Source organism: Silurus aristotelis (assembly GCF_946808225.1).
Source record: "Silurus aristotelis genome assembly, chromosome: 7".
Taxonomy (NCBI): Eukaryota; Metazoa; Chordata; class Actinopteri; order Siluriformes; family Siluridae; genus Silurus; species Silurus aristotelis.
This window is the reverse complement of record NC_139580.1, coordinates 24,899,133-24,925,041: the sequence shown is the minus strand read 5'-3', so window position 1 is coordinate 24,925,041 and position 25,909 is coordinate 24,899,133. Positions and strand designations below refer to the sequence as shown.

The 25,909-nt window shown below is 40.1% G+C and overlaps 1 protein-coding gene across 6 annotated transcripts; it reads left to right on the top strand.

Moving 5' to 3' along the window:
- The first annotated feature begins 166 nt into the window (after positions 1–166).
- Positions 167–24,569, top strand: LOC310728595 (von Willebrand factor A domain-containing protein 5A-like). 6 transcript variants are annotated; one of them, XM_083546286.1, is made up of 22 exons: positions 167–238; positions 395–465; positions 1,755–1,957; positions 2,651–2,873; positions 2,995–3,166; positions 6,057–6,166; positions 6,343–6,518; positions 6,669–6,757; positions 8,188–8,332; positions 10,158–10,237; positions 12,745–12,859; positions 12,966–13,115; positions 13,265–13,374; positions 13,972–14,189; positions 14,356–14,385; positions 14,671–14,718; positions 15,197–15,235; positions 21,841–21,873; positions 22,037–22,054; positions 23,177–23,337; positions 23,762–23,885; positions 24,198–24,569. In XM_083546286.1, exons 2-22 carry the CDS (start codon positions 429–431, stop codon positions 24,275–24,277), a joined length of 2,361 nt encoding a protein of 786 aa, XP_083402412.1. In that variant the 5' UTR covers positions 167–238; positions 395–428; the 3' UTR covers positions 24,278–24,569. The 6 variants fall into 6 exon arrangements, with proteins under 6 accessions (XP_083402412.1, XP_083402414.1, XP_083402416.1 ...); XM_083546285.1 differs by lacking the exon at positions 167–238 and having other exon boundaries at positions 274–465; XM_083546287.1 differs by lacking the exons at positions 167–238; positions 21,841–21,873 and having other exon boundaries at positions 274–465.
- Positions 24,570–25,909: the final 1,340 nt, after the last annotated feature.

Genomic DNA, 25,909 nt, shown 5'->3' with positions numbered 1-25,909 from the left:
TAGTAGTGTTATTTTTGTGATGAGTGTTTGATGGTGGATTGTGCTTTAAAAAATCTAAACTATCATGATTTCTTATTCTCTAGGCGAGCATTAGGGGGCGTAAATGAAACCTTGGGGGCGTGGACCAACCCAGAACTGCACTGAATCCAGTCCTGACGTCTAATAACAAACATAGGGACACTGCTGAACCAAATTCACGTCTCTGCTCCAATATAACCTTATCTACTGACTGAAATCTGTATGTTTATTCTTTAACATTTAGTAAAACGTTTACGTTTATCCGTTCTTTCTTTCTTTGTGTGTGTGTGTGTGTGTGTGTGTGTGTGTGTGTGTGTGTGTGTGTGTGTGTGTGAACTAATAATTTTTTTCTCGCACAGATAATTTATATCAACAGTGTGTTAGGATTCTTACTTAAGGAGATTACAGTGATGGAATGTGGCCTGCGGACACACATGAAAGAACCAGGTAGGATGCATTTTCACTTTATTTATAGGCTTTTTATTTCTTTTTTAATCGCTGACTTTTTTTTTTTTTGCTTCATTGTGACTTCTGATGCTTCAGTGTTTGCACTGTTTTCACTTGCGTCAATGTAATCAGAGGAGATATGCATCACAAATCGAATTAACTGGGCGCGCCTAGATTTGGAAAAATGAATTAAATTTTTAATGCGGAATTGAAAAACAAAATAATCTACAATAAATTTATTTCTTTTCTTTTTTTTTTCTTTCCAAGCAGAAAGTGCAAGAGCCTTTAAAAGAGGAAAAAATACATATTTATAATTTTTCCATTGGTTTAATCAAACCAAGTAGTTATAATAATATAATAATAATAATAATAATAATAATAATAATAATAATAAAAATATCATAATACTAAATATGATCAATGCCCTATAGTGCACAATATATCCGATCTGACATCCAATCCTAACCTGAAAGTAAAAGTTGAATTTTATTGGCCTCTTCTTAGGAAGAAATATTCACTCTGGATGAAAATGATACATACAATTAGACACACTAAAGCAACATATTCACAGGCGCTACATAGATTATGGGTGGGGTCGATTGCCGAAGGGGCGTGGTCGGATAGAGTGGGGCGGGGTGGGGCTGTTTTGGCATAAAAGTACGTACCGCCACTGTCTTGTTGCTTGATTCCCAGCACAACAATGTGGAAATGACAAGTGATTAATTTACTTTGTGCATGTGTAGATAATGCCATAATATGTTGTAATTTTTTTGTGTTGACACCCAGGTGTCAATGATATTATAGTGCATCAAGACACAGTTTGCAGTTACACTGAGATGCTGAGCCTTTAAAGATGTGAATAAACATTAAATAAGAAGCTTTTTTTGAAATTATTTTTAAAAATCAATTATGAGAAATATATTATAATATGAAAATATAAAGAAATGAGATTATTCAGAGTTGCAACTTATGGAAAGACAGCAGTGACAATAAAATAAAAATGATTAGAATAGATTAGTTTTTATTAAGGCATGCTAAATATCATATTGTTTATCAGTATCACATGAACCTCTGATAAGATCTGCTAGGAACAATCATTGATTTATTGTTTGCATTTATTAGGGTTTTAAGAGTATTAGGGATTTAAGACCTTTTAAGGGTCTTTTGTAAGTTGACTGCATGTACTTGTATCTTACATCAACTAAGTCACAACTTAATGAAAATATCCAGATGAGATTCTGCATATTCTTATTGACTTCTTTATGTCTGCTGTATGTTTCCTTGCTCAGTTCCACTGAAGCACATTGAGGTGGACGTGGAGATTCAAAGTCATGTAGCAACAGTGAACTCCACCCTGCAGTATGTAAATGAGCAAGACTACCCTCTGGAGGCTGTGTTTGTTTTCCCCATGCCTTCAGGAGCTGCTCTTTGCCAATTCAGTGCCAAGATTGCAGACCAGGAGATAGTGGCTGAATTGCAGGAAAAACAGGAGGTGAGTACTTAATGATTGATAGTCGATAATGTGTAAATTTCCCTTCGAAAGATAACAGTCATTACCTATTCAGCGTTTAATCATTGTACAACCCTAGTAGACATAGTGGTTGCTATCAGCATTTTTCTGGTTATAATTGAATTTCTGCATACTATAATATAATAACACATAATAATAATAATAATAATAATAATAATAATAATAATAATAATAATAATAATAATAATTACACTTTTGTTAATGTTGTTATTTTTAGCCACATGTCTATGTTAAACTATAGATAATTTTGTTACTTAGATATCAATGATATTAATGTTGAACAATTATCATAACCTTCCCGTGGGCTCACCACTTGCAGGAGGGACCGTGAGGGACGGTGCTGTGAGGATTGGGCAGCAGTCGAAGGCGGTGGCCTGCTTAGACTGCTGCCCCAGCGACCCGAATTACGGATAAGCGGGAGAAAATGAATGAATGAGTTATCATAACCAATGCTGAGGTTTCCTAAGATTGACAGATAAACTTACCTGCAGTTTCCTGTAGACTATAATAACATGAATGTTATTGCAGCCATAACGCAAAAATGACAGGGCATTAGCTGTTTTCTAAGTGTTACAATTAAGCAGATTATATTACTTATAGTCAATTCACCACACAGTGAGAGAATGTAGCCTTAACTCATATATTTTGCTACAGGCAAGGGAAAAATACGATGATGCACTGAGTTCGGGTGAAGAGGTCTTTCTGCTGGAAGAAAGTGAGATGTCCGACGATGTCTTCAAGCTGAGTGTGGGCTCTCTGCCCCCTGGCCAGAGCGCCGCCATCACTTTTGTCTATATCACAGAGCTGAGTATAGAGGCTGATCACTCACTGCGTTTCTGTCTGCCTGCAGTGCTTAACCCCCGCTACACACCAGCTGGTATTATTCACACACACATAAACCAGCCTACACCTTCTTGTCATGTATAGTTTTTAAGATAAATATGTACTGTTCCATTTTATAGGAAAAGATCAAAACAAACATGCTGTTTTATTTTTAGGTTCAGATGATGGTATTGTGTCAGAGATAACATCAGTTACCACTGGCATTCCTTACTCACTGTCATTTACTGCACACATGAGCTTTCCAAACCCCATCACTAAAGTGAAGTCCAAAAGTCTTCTAGAGCCCCTGATGTTCCTCAATACAGACCACACAGAGGCAAAGGTATGGTAATGTAAGACAGCAGAGGGAGTGCACAGAGGGACCATGTATACAATTAATTGGTTATTTTTCAAATAGTGGGTTTAATAACTGATGACAGTTTAACTCTCTAAAAACAATTGAATAACCATACAATCAACAGATCTGCACCTTTACACAAAAGAAAGGCATTTAATAAAAGGATTGACTAAACAAACAGGGTTTTAGACTTTTCAGACTAGGAAAAAGCTACCAACAAAGCGCCTGCACATTTTGGTCAACATAGACATGGAAAATCATGAAAGACTACAAAAACCCGAAGTCAATATTTTATACTCAGTGGAGTACTTGGCTAGGGTTCAGTGAGGTGTACCAAATATCCATAATATTATCATTACTATCCATAATATGGATGAATCTTCTAATTTAAATAGGGGCTCTTTCTGCTAAAATCTGAAAGCAAGGCATTACATTTATAATCACATATTGTCATTACATTTGTATTTAAGCAATATTTCTGAAATGAGAATGCTATTTAACTAATATTATCAACTTGACCTTTAAATGAACTGGAGTGAATAATCACATGAGGTCTTTTACTTCTGCATATGATGTAAACTAAAAAAGCCATTGACAGTTACTACATTCTCAAAATGCATACTTCTAGTTGCCTATAGTTCTAGTAGGAATATTTATGACTCATTATAATTAAATACACATTTAGCCTCGAAGATGGTGTGGTCTAGCCTCAAAGATGGCACTGCAGAAGACTGCCTCAGTGTGGAGCTTTCCAGTTGCTTTTCTATCACCCCCCCCCCCCCCCCCCCGTACTTTATGAATGCTTTAAACATTCCACCATCATCCCCATCGGAAAGAAACCAAAAATCACTGGACTTAATGACTACAGACCTATTGCTTTAAAATCTGTGGCCATAAAGTCATATGAGAGACTGGTGTTAGCTTATTTGAAGAACATCACTGGACCCTTGCTTGACCCCCTACAGTTTGCTTACCGAGCAAATAGGTCTGTGGATGATGCGGTGTACATGGGACTGCACTTCATCCTGCAACATCTGGACAAACCTATGTAAGGATCCTGTTCATGGACTTTAGTTCGGCCTTTAACACCATCATCCAAACACTCCTCCAGACCAAACTAACCCAGCTCTCTGTTCCTATGTCTACCTGTCAGTGGATCACCAACTTTCTGATAGATAGACAACAGGTGGTGAGACTGGGGAAATTCATGTCAAACAGCCATACAATCAGCACTGGTGCCACCCAGGGATGTGTTCTCTCCCCACTGCTCTTTTCCCTGTACACCAACAACTGCATCTCTACAGACCCCTCTGTCAAGCTCCTGTCTGGTGCAGTCATAACAACCTGGAGCTTATACACTCAAAACAGTGGGGATGATCGTGGATTTCAGGAGAAACCCCCATGCACTCCCGCCACTCACCATCATGAACAGCACTGTGGCAGCAGTGGAGTCATTCAGGTTCCTGGGAACCACCATCTCTCAGGGCCTGAAGTGGGACAATCACATCGACTCCATTGTTAAAAAGGCTCAACAGAGGATGTAGTTCCTTCGCCAACTGAGGAAGTTCAACCTGCCACAGGAGCTGCTCAAACAGTTCTACTCAGCCATCATGGAGTCTGTCCTGTGTACTTCAGTAACCATCTGGTTTGGCTCAGCTACACAATCAGACATTAGAAGACTTCAGATGTCGGTTCAAATGACCGAAAGGATTATTGAGGCTCCCCTGCCCACTCTGCAGGAACTATACACATCCAGAGTGAGAAAAAGGGCCCAGAAAATCACACTGGATCCTTCACATCCAAGCCAAATGTTTTTTTTACTTTTGCCATCAGGCTGACGCCACAGAGCACCTAGCACCAAGACAGCCAGGCACAGGAAAAGTTTCTTTCCCCAGGCCAGAGGTCATGAACACTTAAAAGTGTTGGCCATTGTGCAATAAAATAAAACATATAATACCACTTTTATTATTCTGATTTGTAATTTTTGTGCAATAATACTTAGCTTTTTATTTTCATGTGCAACTGAAAGTTTCTGTCACCAAAACAAATTCCTTGTAAGTGCAACCATACTTGGCAATAAAGCTTGATTCTGATTTCTTAACTTAAACTGATCTTAGTCACTATATAACAGTAAACACTAATACCTAACTGTACCCAAAGCACGGTGGTCTAAAACATACCACTGTGGAACATTAAACAGAAAAGATCATTTACTATATAATTTACATCTGAAATGTAAAAAGGATCAGTCAAGTAAGCCCTGATTAAGACTATTTTAAATTATGTTAATATATTTATATTAATCATGTTATTAATATAATATGTTTCCTGAATCTCTAAATGATTCTTTAATAATCTATTTCAGCAGCCTTGTTTATTACCCAAAAAAAATGTTTTTTTTGCCTAAAAAGCTTGTTTAGGTAAATCTGTATGGGAGTTTTTTATGCAGAATTTATCGTTAGAATTTAACATATAAATATATATATATAAATATATATATATATATATATATATATATATATATATATATATATATATATATATATAATGTAAAATTCTATATATATATATATATATATATATATATATATATATATATATATATATATATATATATATATAATGTAAAATTCTAACGATAAATTCTGCATTTGGTCCTGTTATGTAATTTCCTTTCAGTGCATTAACTTATATATATATATAAAAGTTAATGCACTGAAAGGAAATTACATAACAGGACCAACAGTGCCAGATCGCACTTATCAATACATTTAACATCAGCAGTAAGCACAGTCTTGTATCTGCATGTTGGTTTAAACGGATTCTTATTTTATTTTAATCAGAATTATTATATATAGAGTATTTGTGTTTTTAGATAAGCCTTTGTCCAGGTCATATGTTTGACAGAGATGTCGAGCTGTATCTATATTATCAAAATCCCCATCAGCTCACTGCTATAGTGGAGGCTGGAGCTCCCACAGCACAGCCAGGTACAATTCCATATTTCTTATAGTTTATTTAAATGACTCAATAGTTTTTTAGAACCATTAAATATAAATAAGGCACATCTTTTATTTAGAATTTAGAAAATGATTCCATTTGCAAATTGCAAAATTATCAAAATAGTAATGTATTTTCTTATTTTCTTTAATTTTTCTTCTGCTAGGGACTCTCATGAGAGACCCTGTGGTAATGATCAGTTTCTATCCAGAGTTCCCTGAGTCAGTGATGTCCTCTATGTTGCGGTGTGGTGAGTTTGTGTTTGTTATGGACAGATCTGGCAGTATGAAATGTGCCATGCATAATAAAGAAGGTGCAAAACCACGCATTGAGTGTGCCAGGGTAAGACTCAATTACAAATTGAAGTGAAATACTCATTTTTATTTTATATCATGACATATTTTGCAATGAAAACGTTTTGTTTTTTATATGGATACAGGTTTAATTAAAAACAAGATATAATACTGACTATATGAGTAATGATGTGTTTAGGATACTCTACTCCTGCTGTTGAAAAGTCTTCCCATGGGCTGTTTCTTCAACATCTATGGCTTTGGCTCTACTTATAAATCCATCTTCTCGTGAGTAACTCTAAATGTAAATAGGACAGGATAAATTTGTAATAAACCTGTTGCTGAGGGAGAGTGTGTGCAAGTGATACAGAGTTAGTTAGATGTGCTAGTTAGATGTAAATGTCATGACCTATTGTGCGCACACACAATCAATTGTGTGACTGAACTGTGCAACCCGGACTCAACACACACTCGTACTTACTTCACACATCCGTGTCTTCAGTACCACTCATATTATATTACCTCTTTACAAACTGTTTTTACATGTTGTTTACATGCTTTTTTTGCACATATTTTTTGACTGTTGGTATTGCTGTTTTGCACAAACCCTTTTGTTTACATTTTTGTTTAATTACAAGGTACAATGTACTCTTTTACACACTGCACTGTGTAATATACAGTAGGTTTACTGGTGGCACTATTTTGTATTTTGTGTATTTGTCCTACACTGTCTTGTGTTGTCTTACACTGTCTTGCACTGTTTGCACCAGGTTGTACACGATGTACTTTATGTGGCGAGGACTTTTACTAGTGTTTCGGTGTTTTCTGATATGTAGTTTTATGTTGTTAAATATAGCATCATAGTTCTGGGGGAATGTTGTCTAATTTTGCTGTGTACTGCATCAGCTATATATGTTTGAAATGACAAGAAACACTTCTTGACTTTACATGACTTTACATCACATCATGACCTTGTGCTCCAGAACATCTGATCACATGCACATTATCAACTTTTGCTGTTAATATCATGAACAGCAGCTACAGTAATTCCTCTCCACTGCTTCTCTTTCTCTCCCCATCCCGAGGCATCCTGAGGTTGGCCAGCTCCAGTCACGTCCCACCTCATGAAGATTATGGACCTTTGAAGAAGTAAATGCCGAACTCGCAAACATCCCGAACCATCTAGAGCCGCGCCAGTGTCAATTGGATCCCGCTACATGTGTGGTTTTGACATAGGACCTCCTGAAGTGTTTAAAGGCTCTGGCATTGAGAAGCTGATGCTGTATCTGTGATAATCACAAATGTTGAGCTCATAAAACTAGGAGCTACTAACCATATAGACTGTATAAGACTGTAGAAAGAACATTTCTTATAAGCTTATACTCCAGTACTCATGTTAGTTCTCACTCTCCAGTGTTCAGTATTGTTGAAAGATTTATAATCGAACTCTTGATGTCACCCAAATGAGGATGGGTTCCCATTTTGAGTCTGGTTCCTCTCAAGGTTTCTTCCTTATTACATCTTAGGGAGTTTTTCCTTTCCACAGTCGCCATGGCTCAGGGATAAATGCACACCGTTCACCTTGACTGTTGATTTCTGTAAAGCTGCTTTGAGACAATGTCTGTTTTGAAAAGCGCTATAGAAATAAACTTGACTTGACTTGACATGACATGAATGTAACAGGTTTGTTGGGTTTGTCTGCGTTTCCCTGGTTTTAGAAAAAGTGTGCAGTACAGTCAGCAAACTATGGAGCAGGCTGTGAAGAAGATAAAGAATATGCAAGCAGACATGGGGGGCACAGATATTCTGGAAGTTCTGGAACATATTTACAAGCAGGCTTACATCCCCAAACACCCAAGACAGGTAATATTATGCTTTATCATATTTTGCAGGGATTTATCACTGACAAGCTGACCTTATTTAGCATTTTTAGTATACATTTATATCTCAAGTCAAGTCCAGTATATTTATTTTTGTCTGATCCATTGTCCTCAGTTTTCTTTTGAATACCATAGCACAATTAGCTTTTCAGCCAAACAAGACTATACTTATGGGACTGCAAAAAAGTGTGTGTCTATTTTAAATCTGTCTGCAGAATTTGCTATAGAACATTTATTTTACGATTTTGTGCAGAGTAAACAAAGTAATCTTGCATGTTTCCTCATAGACAGTGAGAAAAACATTTGTGGTCATTTGCAGTTTTTTCTTTCAAATTAACTTTTTCTGTGCAAATAAATGATTTCCCATGTTGTGGAATTGTACCAGACACTGACAAATTATTCAAAAGATACAAGTGAAGCTTTAATTTAAATGAGAAAGCAGGTATCAAACCAACAACCCAAGATCGTAATGCAAGAAACATAACTGCATCAACAAAGACACATACACAAGACAAACACAAAAGCTTGATAATAAAACAATTGAGGTGGTAGCTGTTGGGCCCTTGAGCAAGGCCCTTAACCCTCATCTGCTCATTTGTAAGTTACTTTGAATAAGGGCGTTTGTCAAATGTCATAAATGTAAACATCCAAAAACAACAGGTGTAAGTGCTCAGCAGTGGTAAAATACTAGGTAAAAAAGTGCTCCCTTTAAACTTTTTTATTTGAGAAAAGTACAAAAGTATTTGCCTTCAAACAAAGTATCCACAGTACTATGATTTATTATGGCTATAATGTCCGATTATAATTTTTGTCACAAGACTCTTTGCTTAATTAACTTAGTTTATGTAAAAAGACTTTAATGTTACTCTTAGAACAGCAATCTACAGGTGCATCTCAATAAATTAAAATGTATTTTTTTTTTCATTATTTCAACTCAAATTGTGAAACTCATGTATTAAATAAATTCAATGCACACAGACTGAAGAAGTTTAAATCATTGGTTCTTTTAATTGTGATGATTTTGGCTCACATTGAAAGTATGGAAAGAATGTTCATTTACTGTATATTTACTCAATACTTGGTAGGGCCTCCTTTTGCTTTAATTACTGCCTCAATTTGGCATTGCATGGAGGTGATCAGTCTGTGGCACTGTTGAGGAGGTATGGAAGCCCAGGTGACAGTGACCTTCAGCTTATCTGCATTTTTTGGTCTCTTGTTACTGATTTTCTTCTTGACAATACAGGATCAGTTTGCTGGCCAGTCAAGCACAACAACACCATAGTCATTTAAAGAACTTTTGGTGCTTTTGGCAGTGTGGGCAGGTGCCAAATCCTGGTGGAAAATTAAATCAGCATCTTTAAAAAACTGGTCAGCAGAAGGAAATATGAAGTGCTTTAAAATTTGGTGCAGGTGCAGTGACTTTGTTTTTTTTAAAAACACAGTGGAAAAGTAGTTGTGTAAAAAGATATTTTTCTAATCTGGGTGATGGGTAATGTAATTATGGTTCATAATCCCTGCTACATAATCTTTTCTACATTTTCTTTGCAAAATGCTTATTTGCAGGATCAGTATCAGCAACAATACAACATTCTCAGAGGCAGGAAATGTCCTTCAGTTGTTCCATTTGAAAAGCAAATTATTTTCATCACTTCAGTTTAGAATAACCCTATATTTGATATTTCAACTTGTACGTGAATATAGCATTTATAGCAAATGCTAACATTCTGAACTGTGTACCCTACCTATACAATAACGTAACACTGTTTATTAATTATTTTCTTCTATGTTTTCCAACATTTCTTTTTCAGTTGTTCATATTTACAGATGGTGAAGTAGGAAACACTGAACATGTTCTGCAGTGTGTAAGGAAAAATGCTTCTTTTCACAGGTATGTGCTATTTACAACTTAAAGCATTCAATTTAGTAAATAAAAGGAAATAATTAAAAAAATTTTGTGCTAATGAGTAATCTATATGTATGTGTGTATGTACAGTATGTATGTATGTATTTATGTATATACACTGCCTGACCAAAAAGTCACTCAAATTAATATAATGTTGGATCACCATTTGCTTTGATTACAGTATGCATTTGCCATGGCTATTTCATAAGCTTATTGTCATGCGAGAGAAACGGAGGTGGAAGCCGTAGTCAATAAAACGGATTTTATACAGAAAAGGCGAGGATGTGAGGAGTATGCTCTGAAGCAAAACACTGAGGAGATATCCGTGGTACACCTGAAAAGAGGCGAGACCCACGATGTCCGAAGCGGAATCCGGAGCAGGAAAGGAATATCCGTGGTGCACCTGGAAAGTGGCTGGGGCTTCCTGAAGGGTTTTGGGTCATAACGTTGCCTTGGGAAGGACACTGAGGCAGGACGTCGCCGTCAGGGGAGCTTGTAGGTGAGACGTCGCCGTTGGAGGAGTTCAGAGGCGAGATGTCGCCTGTAGAGGGGCTCTGAGACGTGACTCCGCCTGAAGAGGAACTCTGTGACGTGACTTCGCCTGGAGAGGAACTCTGTGACGTGACTTCGCCTTCAGGGGGACGGTGAGGCAAGCCGTTCGCCTTATGGGGGACTGTGAAGTGAGCCGTCACCTTCAGGGGGACTGTAAGGTGAGCTGTTGTCTTCAGGGAGACTGTGAGGTAAACCTTCTCCTTCAGGGAGACTGTGAGGCGAGCCGTCGCCTTCTGAGGAGCCCGGGGAACGTGGAGGTGAGTCGTTGCCTGAGATGTACTTGGCGGCGTGACTCTGCCTTCAGGGATACATTGATGCCAGACATCACCATCAGAGGAGCCGAGGCGAGCCGTCGCCATCAGGGAGACAGTGAAGCGAGCCATCGCCTTCTGAGTAGCCCGGGGGCGGTGGTACGACCGCCTTCTTCTTGTGGTCTGGTGGCGCCTCGACGTCCCTTTCGCGTCTAGGTGGCGGCTAGACGTTCCTTTCGTGGCCAGGCGGTGCTTTGACGTCCCTTTTGCGGCCTTGGAGCTAAGTTGAGTGCGCTGGGGTACTCTGGAGCGAAGCAGCGCTCTTCTAGAGGTCCTGGATTGGAGCGGCGCTCTCTTGGAGGTCCTGGAGCGGAGCGCCGCTCTCCTGGGGCTCCTGGAGCAGAGCGCAGCTCTGCTGGGGGGCCTGGAGCCGAGGGGAGCTTTTCTGGGGGTCCTGGAGCGGAATGGAGCTCTCCTTTTTTCCGTCTTTTTTTTTTTGCCCACCTTTTCTTTGTCCTTTTATTCCTTTTTAGGAGTCCGTTATTCTGTCATGCGAGAGAAACGAAGGCAGAAGCCATAGTCAATAAAACAGGTTTTATTCAAAAAAGGCGAGGATGTGAGGAGTATGCTCCAAAGGGAAATGCTGAGGAGATATCCGTAGATAAGTGGAGTCCGGAGCAGGAAAGGAATATCTGTGTTGTGTCTGGAAAGAGGCGCGGCCCACAATATCCGAATCGGAATCCGAGGGGTGAAAGTAACATCCAAGGTGCGCCTGGAAAGAGGCGCGGTCCACACGAAGAGAGAGAGAGAGTCTCGAGTCCCACCCGCATAACATGCAATAACGGACAGCGAGAGACTCAAAAACGGGAGTTTATGAAGGTGCATGATTAACGAGTCCCAGGTGTCTTAGATCAAGGACGGGAGCGGCCAAGGCAGGGCAAGGCAGGGGTATGCAATGTCACAGCATTTTTTTCTGTCGAGAGTTGCATTAACATCACACCAAGATCTTGTATTGATGATAGAGTTGGACCACTGCTGAGTGTCCTTTAGCACATCGGAAAGATTCTCAATGGGGTTAATGTGTGGACACTTTGATGAGCTTGATGGGTTCATCACAGCATCAGCAATCTCCTTGTTCCCCGCATTAGCAATGTCCCAAAATTATTTGGGAATGCATACTGCATTCATGTCAATTTTACTTTTGACACACATCACCTACCTCAAAACCTCAAAAGTACACACCACCATGGCAACAGTATTTCCTAATGGCAGTGGTCTCTGCATATTGCAAAAATCTGTTCAGAAATGGATTGAAGTACATGACATGAGTTCAAAATGTTGACTTTTTCTCCAAATTCCCCACACCTCAATTCGACAAACAAGTTTGATACATAGACCTCACTCTCACAACATACAGGACTTAAAGTATCCTCTGCTATGATCTTACCAAAGTGGTCTTGCAGAGGTAATGCCCTGAATTGTCAGAGATGTTTTGGCAGCACAGAGTTGCACAGTATTAGGCAGATGGTATAATTGTTTTGGCTGATTTTATACCACAGCTCTGTTGAATTTTTCACACACCACACCAGCTAATGGTTGATTATTTATTTTCCTAACTGCGTTTTATTTCATACTTAGTATGTTTCAACGTATATAAGGGATTTATAATGCAATACTTTGTTTAAACAGATGCTTCTCATTTGGGATTGGTGAAGGTGCGAGTTCTGCCCTCATTACAGGATTGGCTGAAAACAGCTCTGGCCATGCCCAATTTATCACAGGAACTGAACGCATGCAGGCAAAAGTAAGACTGGGTTCTCAAAAAGCAAAAAAAATAATATTCTTCAACCCAATGGGATCAAATTTTTGTTAATTGCTTTAGTAAACACAATTTCAATTCCCATTTCTAGGTAATGCAGTCTCTCCATTATGCTTTACAACCAACAGTGATTGATATCACTGAGGATTGGACTGGGGTGTCTTTCACCCGTCTGAGCCCCCCAATTACAACACTTTTCCATGGTCAAAGAGCACTAATTTATGCCCAGTTGAAAGAAGAAGTGAGCATATTTTCAGACCTTTTTCAGATTCTCTTCCAGATATTGAAATTCTGAATATATTATGTGCAGTAATTAAAATTGATGGTCTCTTATGGTCTTCCATATAAATTACTGGGTATACATAATCAAATCTGCATTTCTGTCTCTAGGAGTGTCAAAGTATAGAAGCAAATGGGAAATTAACAGTGCAGTACAAGTTGGGAGATCAGGAAGTTTTGAACACTGTCTACTTCTCTCTAAATCCTGCTGAGAATAGCAGGTAACCATTTCTGATTATAATGATGATGTGTGTGTGTGTGTGTGTGTGTGTGTGTGTGTGTGTGTGTGTGTGTGTGTGTGTGTGTGTGTGTGTGTGTGATACTACAGAAAACCGTAGCTTGGTGGCTTTAGCTGCCAGATCTTTCACAGTTGAAAATATCATCTTAAGTACTCGAGAATAATCAAACATACTGTATCTGTTATTGTTTGTAAATAGTTTGAAGAGACGTCTATGACAGTTTGGTGGGATAAGCCGGACCAGCTAGCTGATGATAAGGATTTGAGTCATTCAGGAGTCATTTTAAAATTAAATGAGTACTATTTTGTCAGGAAATATGAATTTGAGGTATTAAGGATGTTTTTCCTTCTAGAAAAAAATAGAAGCACTTCTTTAAATGCTTCTATATGATTGATGGCATGTAGTCAGAATTCCACTATAACTCTTCATTAACAAATATCTTAATTTGTTATGACAACTGAAGTTTGATTACCTTTTGCTCATTCAGCATTCTGTGTGTGTGTGTGTGTGTGTGTGTGTGTGTGTGTGTGTGTGTGTGTGTGTGTGTGTGTGTGTGCGTGTGTGCGTGTGTGTGTGCAGACTGACTATTCACAGGCTGGGTGCTCGCTCTTTGATCCACTCTCTGGAAAGGGACGAGCAGGATGATAAAGCTGAATATGAGGTTCTGAAGTCCAGAGTGGTGGAACTGAGTAAGCAGTGTGGAGTGATCAGCTCACATACAGCCTTCATAGCTGTCCATAAGGGTAGCGGAAAAGCTGTGAAGGGACCTCTGTTGACAAGCAGAATTTCTACAACGAGTGAGTATTTTTTTCACTCAGTACTCAAAACCTTTCATATATTATGATTTATTTAAATTTATTATGAATATTATGATCAGCATAATGGTTTTAGTACTTTTATGCATTAACATATCATACAGAGCAACAATCTGACCTCCTGGTTTTTGTTTTTATTCATGTTCAGTGCTGCGGGGCTATGCACTTGGGTCCTGTAGTAAGTAACTGAACAGTAATTTAAAATATATAAGACTAATATTGTGTTCTGATTTGTTAATTTAATGTGTTGAGACTTGTGTCTATGGTAAAGTTTGGAAAGATAATTAAAGATGATGCCATGCATTTTATCATCAACCAGAATGGCTTTAATTTAAGGACTGAGTCCTTTTCCTCAAGCTTTGAATGATTATAATCTGCATTCATGATTGTAATGCTTTTATGCATAAAATACCATACAGAGCACAATCTGAATTCTTTTTTTTTTTTTTTTTTTTATGTTCAGTGGTGAGCTTAGATGCAGTGGAGTCTTCTGCTAGATTCTCAAATCTGGGTAAAGATCATGCCATACATTCATGAACATCTCATGAACATAATGACTTTAATTTAAACACACAACAGGGTTTTATTATTTTATGTTATTAATGTACATAACTACCTAGTGACTACTATTCAAAATGCCATATATTTGTGATCAGTATACTGAAAAATTACTGTCATAGTTTTTATTAGTCATAATACTGTACATATGTAGTAATATATTGTAAATGTTACAGAAATCCCTACCCATTCAACTAAAATTCATATTTTTAGAAGATGCAACAGAAATTCTGCAGTAGAAAACACATCAGATCCCGATCACATGGATACACTAATCTCTTTGATCTGAAATTCTAATGACCTTTTTCAACAAACCTAATCTTTGAATAAGAATATTACAGTTATTGTGCTTTTTTAAACATACACATTGTAGAAAGTACATAAATAATCTAACCTAAGAATCTAAACTGCTTCTGTTAACCTCTGTACAGGTATGATGCGAGCTTCACCGTTTGACATTTTCTTTCCCTGTAAGTCACTTACATTTTAAAAACTGTTTCCTTTCAGGAACTCGAGCCGTAACGCTTTGGGAATGCCCCTGCGTTGTCCGTGCTCTAAACCACGTGAAATCTGACCAATCCGTGGGTTGTTTGCTTGGGAGTGGAGCATGCACAATCGGCTCTCAAGGGAGAGGATTGCTCGCATTATAGCCGCGTGGCTATGCGCCGATGTAGCAGCGGGGTTGGAGTCGGATGAGTCCTCTCCAGCCTCTCCTGCTGGATCGAGCTCCTGCTCTCTTGGGGAAGCAGGCCCAATGGATGCTTCTTCTCCCGGCACAAACAGCGTGGTGTTACATGTCTCTCCCTCCGAGGAGGGTGAGATGATGGATGCTAGCGAGCCCGTGGACTCCTCACAGCCTGTGCTGTACGAGGAGCTCCTCGAGGTCGTGACACGATCTGTGTCCAAGCTGGATCTAGCTTGGCCGGTGGAAAAGCAGAAGCAGCGCGCACCCAGTAAGCAGGATGAGCGTTTCGTGTCTGCCTGTGTCACTTCCTCGGTGACAGGGCCTTCCATTCATCCTCGACTGGCACACCAGGTACTCCATGCGTACTTTTTCCCAACACTCCTCGCTCTACGTGAACGTGGTTGGGGCTAAGGAGTGCGGCAACGGGGCGATGCCGCTTGTGGAAGAGACTCTAGCTAGCTATCTCTCCCCTAGCGTAGCATTGTCGCTAAAGGCCCCGGTGTTCCCTACTAAGCCTTAGTACATCAGCCTTAGTAGGGAGTGGGTGTGTTGCAGGCATACCAGGCTGACCTGCTATTTGATTTGGATAAGGGACTTAGCTCCAAGGCCGCTGATATTAAGGAGTTGCGTCCCGCTGCCGACTTAACCCTTCGGGCCACCAAGCATGCGGCGCAGGCCGTTGGTCTGTCCATGTCGGCCCTGGAAGCCACAGAAAGACATCCGTGGCTCACCTTATCTGACCTCCCAGATAAGGATCGAGTTGTGCTGTTGAATGCACCAATGGCTCCTCCTAAAACACAGTTGGCTGTGTTTCAGCAGTAGCTCTCTCGCTGATCTCATGGGGCTGCTCGGCCCGGTCCTTCCGGGCACCGCGAAGACCAGAAGCAGGCCCAAGAAGGAGCAGGATGACATGAGGGTCACATTCGCCTCCAACACACGGGCTGTGATGCGTAGATCCTGACAGTCTACGGTCGGGGGGACGGTGTACACCTCACTCTACTGTGTCCATCCGTCCCCTGCACCACCAGGAGGCCAGGCCGTTGGCTCTGCCTCAAGATGTGCTTCAGAGCATGGCCCCCCTCCAGCTGACGTCTTCCTCCACTTCTGTCCAAAGTCTCGGTACGGATGTGGGAGACCCGCCACCTCTCAGGAGGTGTCAACGGCCACAGTACGCTTCTCTGGCCATTCGGGTCAAGGAGGCCGGTATGTCAGCCCTGCCACAAGGTGTGCTTCAGGGCGCAACCTGCCTCCAGCAGTTTGCTCTCCATCTTTCCACCAGATAGTTTGTTGTGGATGGGGGAGGGGTTGGTTTCCCTGAGGAAATTTCTGACAGCTTGGGAGAGGCTGCCAGAGGTCTCCCAGTGGGTCCTGAGGACTATAGAGAACGGCTACGTGATTCAGTTCGCGTCCTCTCCTCCCTGGTTCAAAGGGTTGTGTCCCACCCTGGTGGGGGCCAAGCAGGCTCTGGTCCTGGAACAGGAAGTGCGCGCGCTTCTTGGGAAAGGGGCCATCGAGGTGGTTCCCCCCTCGGTTCGAGAGTCAGGCTTCTACAGCCTGTAATTTGTCGTTCCGAAGAAGGATGGTGGGTTACGCTCCATTCTAGATCTTTGCTCCTTGAACCGCTCACTTATGAGGCTCAGGTTCAGGATACTTACCCTCAAGGAGGTTGTGACTCAGATGAGGTCCGAGGACTGGTTCATCACAATAGATCTGAAGGAAGCGTACTTACACATTTCCATCCTTCCTGCACACAGGAGGTTCCTGATGTTTGCTTTCGGGGGCGAAGCTTACCAATATCCTCCCATTCGGCCTAGCACTTTTGCCCCGCACCTTCACGAAATGCTTCAGAAAACAGCACTGACCCCGCTGCGGCTCCAGGGCATCCGCATTTTTTATTATATCAATGACTGGTTGGTACTGGCTCATTCAGAGCACCAGGCGGTTCAGCATCAAGATGTCGTTCTCGCCTGCATGAAGGTGCTTGGGTTCCAACTGAACGCCGGCAAGAGTGTGCTTTCTCTGGTGCAGAGAACCACTTCTTTGGGTGTGGTGTTGGACTCGACCAGGTTGCGGGCACAGTTGTCTCCCGCCTGGGTCGAAGTCATCCTCACCGCAGTTAGGAGGGTGAGAGAAGGCCAGCCACTCACTGTAAAACAGTTCCAGAGGCTGCTGGGTCTAATGGCGGCAGCATCCGGTATAATTCCACTCGGCCTCCTCCACATGAGGCCCCTCCAGTGGTGGCTCCGGGGCAGAGGGTTCTCCCCCAGGGGGAATCCGTATTGTACTTTCAAAGTCTCACGGCGTGCCCTTCGAGCCTTGGATGTGTGCAAGGACCCAACGTTTCTGTCCCAAGGCCCTGTTTTAGGGACTCCTTGTCTTCGCCTAACGCTAATGACGGACGCTTCCCTTATGGGGTGGGGAGCGGTCATGAGTGGCCACGCCGCCCAGGGTCTGTGGAGCGGCCCACGTCTCTCGTGGCACATAAATTGTCTGGAGATGATAGCCCAGACCTGAGAGATCGCCATGTGTTTGTCCACACAGACAATAATGTGGTGGTCTCTTACATCAACCACCAGGGGGGCCTCCGGTCTCGCCCCTTGTACAAGCTGGCACAAGAGGTCCTCTTGTGGTCCCGGGACAGATTCCTCTTATTGAGAGCCGTTTACATTCTCGGACGGTTAAATGTCAGAGCAGATGCCCTGTCAAAACAGGGGCCAAGGCATGGGGAATGGGGACTACGAGGTGGTGAAGCTTGTATCGCGGAGGTTCTACAGAGCCCAGGTGGATCTTTTTGCGACCCCGGAGACTTAGCACTGTCCTCTCTTGTTCTCTCTCTGTCACCCAACCCCGTTGGGTCTGGATGCCATGGTACAGTCGTGGCCGAGGCTACGCCTGTACGCCTTTCCCCCGATCGCGCTGCTCCCGGGAGTTCTGGAGAGAGTTCGCTGGGATGGAGTTCGTCTCCTCCTGGTAGCACCTCGATGGCCGGGCAAGCAATGGTTTGTGGATCTGGTGTCTCTACTCAAGGACCCTCCATGGAAAATTCCACCCAGGAGGGATCTCCTCTCGCAGGTGGGCGGAACCCTAGTTCACCCCCGCCCGGAGTTGTGAAGGCTGTGGCTGTGGCCCCTGAGGGGTCACAGTTCGTAGCGGCTGGTCTCTCTACCAAGGTAGTGGAGAACCTTCTCCACTCGAGAGCTCCCTCCACAAGGAGGTCATATGCCGCACGATGGCAACTGTTCATGTCAAGGTGCGAGCACCATGACTTGGACCCAGTTAACTGCCCGATCGGTTCGGTTCTGGAGTTCAGTTTGCCACAGGGTTAACCCCTTCAACCCTGAAGGTTTACATGTCCGCCATCGTGGCATATGTCACCCCGCCTGCGGGGAGGTTGCTGGGTAGGCACCCATTGGTGACACGTTTCCTCTGCAGCACCCGGAGGCTGAGGCCCGGGACACGACCCAGAGTGCCTGTCTGGGACCTGGCAGTTGTCCTGGCAGCTTTATCTGAGCCCCCCTTCGAGCCCTTGGCCGAGGTGGCCCTTAGGTTTCTGTCTGTTAAGACCGCCTTCCTCTTAGCGATTTCCTCCCTGAAGAGGATCGGGGATCTGCAGGATTTGTCCGTGGCCCCGTCCCGCCTGGAGTTTGCCCCTGGCATGGCCAGAGCGTTTCTCTATGGGTAACCTGGGTACGTACCTAAGGTGCCTTCGGCTCCCACACGACCTGTAGTGTTACAGGCATTCGGCCAATAAGCAGACGTTGAGCAGGTGGGTAGAGGATGCTATCGTGTCGGCTTAAGAGTCCTCTGACCTCCCCGCACCACTCGGGGTCTGAGCTCACCCCACCCAGAGTGTGGCGGCCTCTACGGCCTGGTCCGCTGGAGTGTCACTCCAAGACATCTGGTTGGTCCACCCCACTGACCTTTGTCAGGTTTTATGACCTTGACCTTAGAGCCACCCCGGGCTCCTCTGCCCTACGTGCAGGTGCCGAGGCCCTTACTCACTAGGCAGGGTCTGGTCAGTTTAGCATGATTGGACACTCGTCCCAAAGCGTTAAGATGCAACTCAGGTTCCCGAAGGGGAGCGTCTCCGTGCCACACTCCCTGCATCCCTGCGGCGCTTACCCTTCTCTTGCAGAAGCTGGGGTCTTTACCATCTCGCAGCCATTTGTGGCTTCCTGGTTTACGCAACGTCGCCCGCCGATGACGTCACGACTCACCTATTGGTCAAATTTCACATGTGGTTCAGAGCGCAGACAACGCAGGGTCGTTCCCAAAGCGTTACGACGCAGCGTCTCATTCCCTCAGGGGAACTAGGGTTACGATCGTAACCTAGAGACGTTCTTCATGATGTTGTTTTTGGTAACTGGTCATTTATAATATGGTCCATGCCTATACCAAAAAGCCTGTCTGAAATAATTTACTTGCTAGATGGCAAAGAAATATTTCATATACATATACAATACCACAACACGCACAACACCTCTTTCGCACAATACCACAACACCTCTTTCGGCACCCTGTCATACGCTTTCTCTAGATCCACAAACACACAATGCACCTCCTTCTCACCTTCTCTATACTTCTTCATGAACATTCTCAAAGCAAGTATTGCATTTGTAGTGCTCTTACTTAGCATTAAACCATACTGGTACTTCTTTTCTCAGCCTGACTTTCCCATAAATTCATGATGTGGCTGATCAACTTTATGCCCTTGTAGTTACTGCAGGTCTACTGATCTCCCCAAACCTGTATTTTGCACTGTATTTTTTGTGGAGTTAATTTGAAGTATGATCATTATATCGACAAGCAAGTGTTCAGTTCTGAGTGCAGTATATTATTTCCAAGAATCTGTTTCAGACAGACGTCCTTGAAAGATTAAATTAAAGGCTTTTGGGACTGTCTGACAAGAAACTTATAGGTATTATTTATTTTGTATCAGAATATGATATTCTACACATCTGCTCATTCATGTATATATATATATATATATATATATATATATATATATATATATATATATATATATATATTATATCACAAAGCCTTTATGCATAAAATCATGGAAATTCTGGTTCAGGTGATGTTCAACATCAGAATTTGGAGATAAAAATGAATCCAGCCGTGGTTTCCTCATGTAGATCTTTTTGTTTGTAAAATTCTAAATATCATCTATGATTTATTTGTGGAAATCACAGGAGACCAAAAATACCAACACCAACACACATGCTAGCAATAAAGTCACTGAGATGACACCAAATCTTACACACACATTTTAGTGTTTGATTTAAGAACATTCACTTAGGCCTATGACCTTATTCATGCATTGAGCTGATACCACAGACTAATAATTGCATGTGCAAAGGTGTTTCTATTTGTGTCTTGTGTTTTTGTTTTTGTGTGTGCATGAATTCTTTGACTTTATATACAAACTTTTTTCCTATTATATTTTTTTTCATTCAAACCTCCATGTTGACGGGATTCATCCTCTAGTTAGAAAAATAAGTAAGTTTGCATCATTTTTATTTGTTATAACATTATATGCATTTCAATATAATACTAATTGTTAGTGTGCAGAGGTTCCCTGGTGGTCTAGTGGTTAGGATGCGGTTCTCTCACCGCTGTGCCCCGGGTTCGATCCATGGTCAGGGAACCAACCCCAGCCATTAGGGTTGCACAAGCCTTAGTGTCGGTCCCAAGCCCGGATAAATGGGGAGGGTTGCGTTAGGAAGACAACAACAAAAAAACAGCATTTGTGTATGAGAGATGAAGCAATTTGTGTAATTCAACATTTGTATTGTTTTCAATTATAATTGCAGATGGCAAGTTTGAACAATTTCTGTTTGAAAAATGACATTTGTGACATTTTGTGAGGACAGTTGTGAAGATATTATCATCTAGAATATATAATAAATTTAATTTTGTACAATAATGAAATGATATATGCATACATTTAATATACAAACATTGTTTGTTTGCACCGTTTTAATTAAATAGATCACAATTTCGTGAGCGAAGTCACGCCAGAACAGATCCAGTTTACACAAAAGCACTTAATTAAACTATACCAGTTTCACATGATTAAAATTATACAGTTTTTCCTGCTGGTGGTTGACCAGCACTCTGCCATTTCACAAAACGGCTGTGTTATCATATATATATATATATATATATATATATATATATATATATATATATATATATATATATATATATATATATATATATATATATATATAATTTATATATTTATATTTATATATATAATAGATATATATCAATATACAGTGTGTGCATATGAGCTGCAATGGAAGATAGACAGCGAAGCAAATGTCACATTCAGAGCAACCAGAAAATCTAACGATTCTGTTTTACTCTGTCTAATCAAATGAGGTATGCCTAAATGGATGAAGTGCTTTAGAGCCTGTAAGTTCCTGAACATTAAACTTATAAGATTATTATTTTTTATATTTTCTAATATTATTGTATTTTTTGCTAATATTGTATTTTCGTAGTAAATGTTTACTTACAAAATTAGAATACCAGTAACCACTGATCATTCACAACATTGGTGTAACTTGTCTTACAGCAAGGAGTATGGACATGAGTAAGTAACGATTTTGCTTGGAGTTCAATACACTAACTTATAGATATATTAATATAGATAGATAGATAGATAGATAGATAGATAGATAGATAGATAGATAGATAGATAGATAGATAGATAGATAGATAGATAGATAGATAGATAGATAGATAGATAGATAGATAGATGGATAGAATAAATAGAATAAATAGAATAATAGTAATATATGACTCTTCATGAATATACAGGTACATCTCAATAAATTAGAATGTCTTGGAAAAGTTCATTTATTTCAGTAATTCAACTCAAACTGTGAAACTTGTGTATTAAATAAATGCAATGCACACAGGCTTAAGAAGTTTGTTTTTGATTCTGTTAATTGTTATGAAAAAATTTCTCACATTTAACAAAATCTCACCAATTCACTCAACAAATTAGAATATGATGACATGCCAATCAGCTAATCAACTGCAAAGGATTCCCAAACCTTCAAAATGGTCCCTCAGTTTGGTTCACTAGTCCACACAATCATGGAAAGACTGCTGATCTGACAGTTGTCAGAACACAATCAGAATCAGAATGACACCCTGAATGACACCCAGAATGACACCCTTTACAAGGAGGGGAAGCCACAAACATTTATTGCCAAAGAAGCTGCTGTTCACAGAATGCTGTATCCAAGCATGAAAACAGAAAGTTGGGTGGTAGAAAAAAGTGTGTAAGAAAAAGATACACGACCAACCGAGAGAACTGCAGCCTTGAGAGGCTTTTCAAGCAAAATCGATTCAAGAATCTGGGTGAACTTTAAAAGGAATGGACTGAGGCTGGGGCCAAGGCATCAAGAGCCACCACACACAGAGGTGTCAATCTTTTAATGCACGAGTTTAACAATTTGAGTTGAATTACTGAAATAAATGAACGTTTCTACGACATTCGAATTTATTGAGATGCAACTGTATTTTAGATAAGTTTTTTAATAACTGCCAAGCTGTAACTGTACATTATTCCAATATCAGTTGTCACCACAAACAGCAGGCTGATTTAAACAGAGCTTCATTTAAATAAATATTTTATGTAATTCAAATATATATATTTTTTATTGTTAATGACTACTATAAGGATTGATATGTTTCTGTCCTGAAGTGTCTGTAGAAACTCTTGAGGAGACTCCTGAGTCTACAAAGGATGACCTGTTACAGCTCATCTCCCTCCAGAAGGCTTCTGGTTACTGGAAAATGGAGTCTAAACTGGCAGAGGTGTTTGGGAAGACAGCAAAAGAGTTGGTCAAGCAGATTCCAGCACAGGTTAATACACAGTAAATATTAGTAGCATCACACATGATGCAATGTACTCATATTCTTTTTTTTTACTTTTTAATTCCTAATGATATTTATTTACTCTGCTCTATTTAACAAGTAGAGTTGTTCCAAAAATAAAACATTTCATGATATGAAACAGTAATTCTTTCTATATTCCAAAATCCAAAGATTTCTTCTTAGTCCTAGTACTTTTAATTATTTTATTTTCCATATAAAATCTTACAGTAGATTATTTTTATTAATTAATTAATTTATTTATTTATTTGTTGAATTAAGCAAATATTTAAGTAGATATGACAGTATGCTGCACATAAAAAAAAATGAATCATTAGGGGAATATTATCATTATGTATCATATATATATCATTAGAGTAATATCAAGAATTTTCCTGTTTGGTTTTGTATGCAGGTGAACCCGGATGTCTGGGCTACTCTTTTGGCTCTGGTTTGGTTGCATGGCTTTAAGAATGCTGCCAAGGTTGAGTGGCAGTTTTTGGCCGAGAAAGCTGTGGCATGGATCCGGACACAAAAGGGTAAGTTCTAAACTACAGCCTCTATCAGCCATTGCCTGACCTCTTGAATTAAATAAAATACTGGCTTTTTATTGCTGGAAAAATTCTAATCCACATTTTAATTAAATAAGCATTTTTCAAATTCAGAGAAACTTAATTAGACTAACCAGTACCGCATTAACAAATTTATCACTAACATTCGTACACTGACTTGCATTCGTAGTGATGATGATGATTATTTATGCTAAGTGTGTGTGTGTGTGTGTGTGTGTGTGTGTGTGTGTGTGTGTGTGTGTGTGTGTGTGTGTGTGTGTGTGTGTGTGTGTTTTTCAGTGGTCAATCTCTCAGAGTGTATTAAGGTAGGGAACTCTCTGCTTGGCTGTCAGGTTGAAGAAGACGCTCTTGGGCTCTGAAGACTTTATGCCCTTACAGAATCCATGCGAAAGCCTTAGCAATGCATCTTTATATATACAGTGCCTTTATTGCATATAAACGAAAGGAACATGCACTTGATGCCTGCACTTTATCTACACAAAACCACCTTGCATGTATTAGCATGTTTAAATGTAATGCGTTGTTATCAGTTGAATTATTATTAGAGCCATACAGCACTAGATACTCATGTAATGATCAAAGACAGTATGTAAGCATTTTTGCACACATTTGTTTGTCAATTGCAAAGAAAATAAAGAATATACTATAAAATATACTATATAAAATTGCTTTTTATTATTTTTAAATCTTTCATATTAAATACTACTTGTAAGACATGTAAATTTAATAGCTAGCTAATTCATGCTATTTGTTGGTAATCAATTTTAAAGAATTCGTCTATGAAATTGTGAGTTGTATTTATTTCTTCATTTCAAAAAGCTTTGTTCCTGTACATATTTGTTTCTTTGGTCATAGTTATAATAATAGAAAATCAATTATCACCTAAATGAAAAGGTATTCAACTTCTAAAAGTAAGTTTGAAAAGCCTATAGGCTATAAAAGTGTATATTTATGCAGATTTCTCCTAGGCTTATATTCAAATGTACTTACAATCATCTTTTATAAGTTTGTCCCAAAATCAGAATCGTGCTCTTCTCATTTAATTTCAAGTTCACTCTATTTATGCCTAAATAGGGTAAATGGGTTTCTGAATTTTACTTTACAGATAAAAGCTTTAGAATCAAATCCGAAACACAACGAGTTTAATGGTGTCTATTTTGTTCTTATTTGCTCAAATCAAATTAAAATCAAATCAAATTTATTCATCACATACACATGCATACAGGGTACGACATGCAGTGAAATGCTTATTACGACCGTCCGGCATGAGGGAATAGGATGGGGAAAAAGAAAAAGAAAAGGCAGATAAATTAAGTATTAAAAACTATATAAAATATAAGAAAATAAAGATATAAAAGATATAAAAGATATATGTATGTGAGAAAAAAATAAAGATGTATATACAAGAAAAATGCTTATGGCATACAGTGGAACAGTAAACAGTAAACAATAGACAATTTCTTTTGGTGGTTTAGATTGTCCATATAGAGTGTCCGTGTGCGGTATGATGTGGTGTAAAAAGTCCGTAAGTGTCCGTGTGCTGGTTACTGGTCATTAGGTCACCACAAGGTTGTGGGTTCAAGCCCCAACATAGCCAAGGTAAAAATCTTATTTCTCTTTTGAAATATAATAGTATGTCTACTTTAACTTTGTGTCATTAAACTGTAAATTGATTTGTTAATTAAAGAGACCTGTTTAAAAAAATTGCTTTTTTTATTTGTCTTTTTTGAAAGACTTTTTTGGTCTACTTTTAATACGAGTTACATAGTGTTGAAGGATGGAAATAAAGCAATGCTGGTTCATTAGGCTTATTGACTGCTTGCGCAAGTCAGGTCTGACAGCTTAGTGGATCATTTTCCTCGTTCATCAGCTGCTTAAAATACTTCCTCCATCTTCTCAACACACTCTCCTCACTAGTCAACACATTTCCATCTCCATCCTTTATTGCTCTAACTTGCAGCACATCCTTCCCAGCTCGGTCCCTCTGCCTG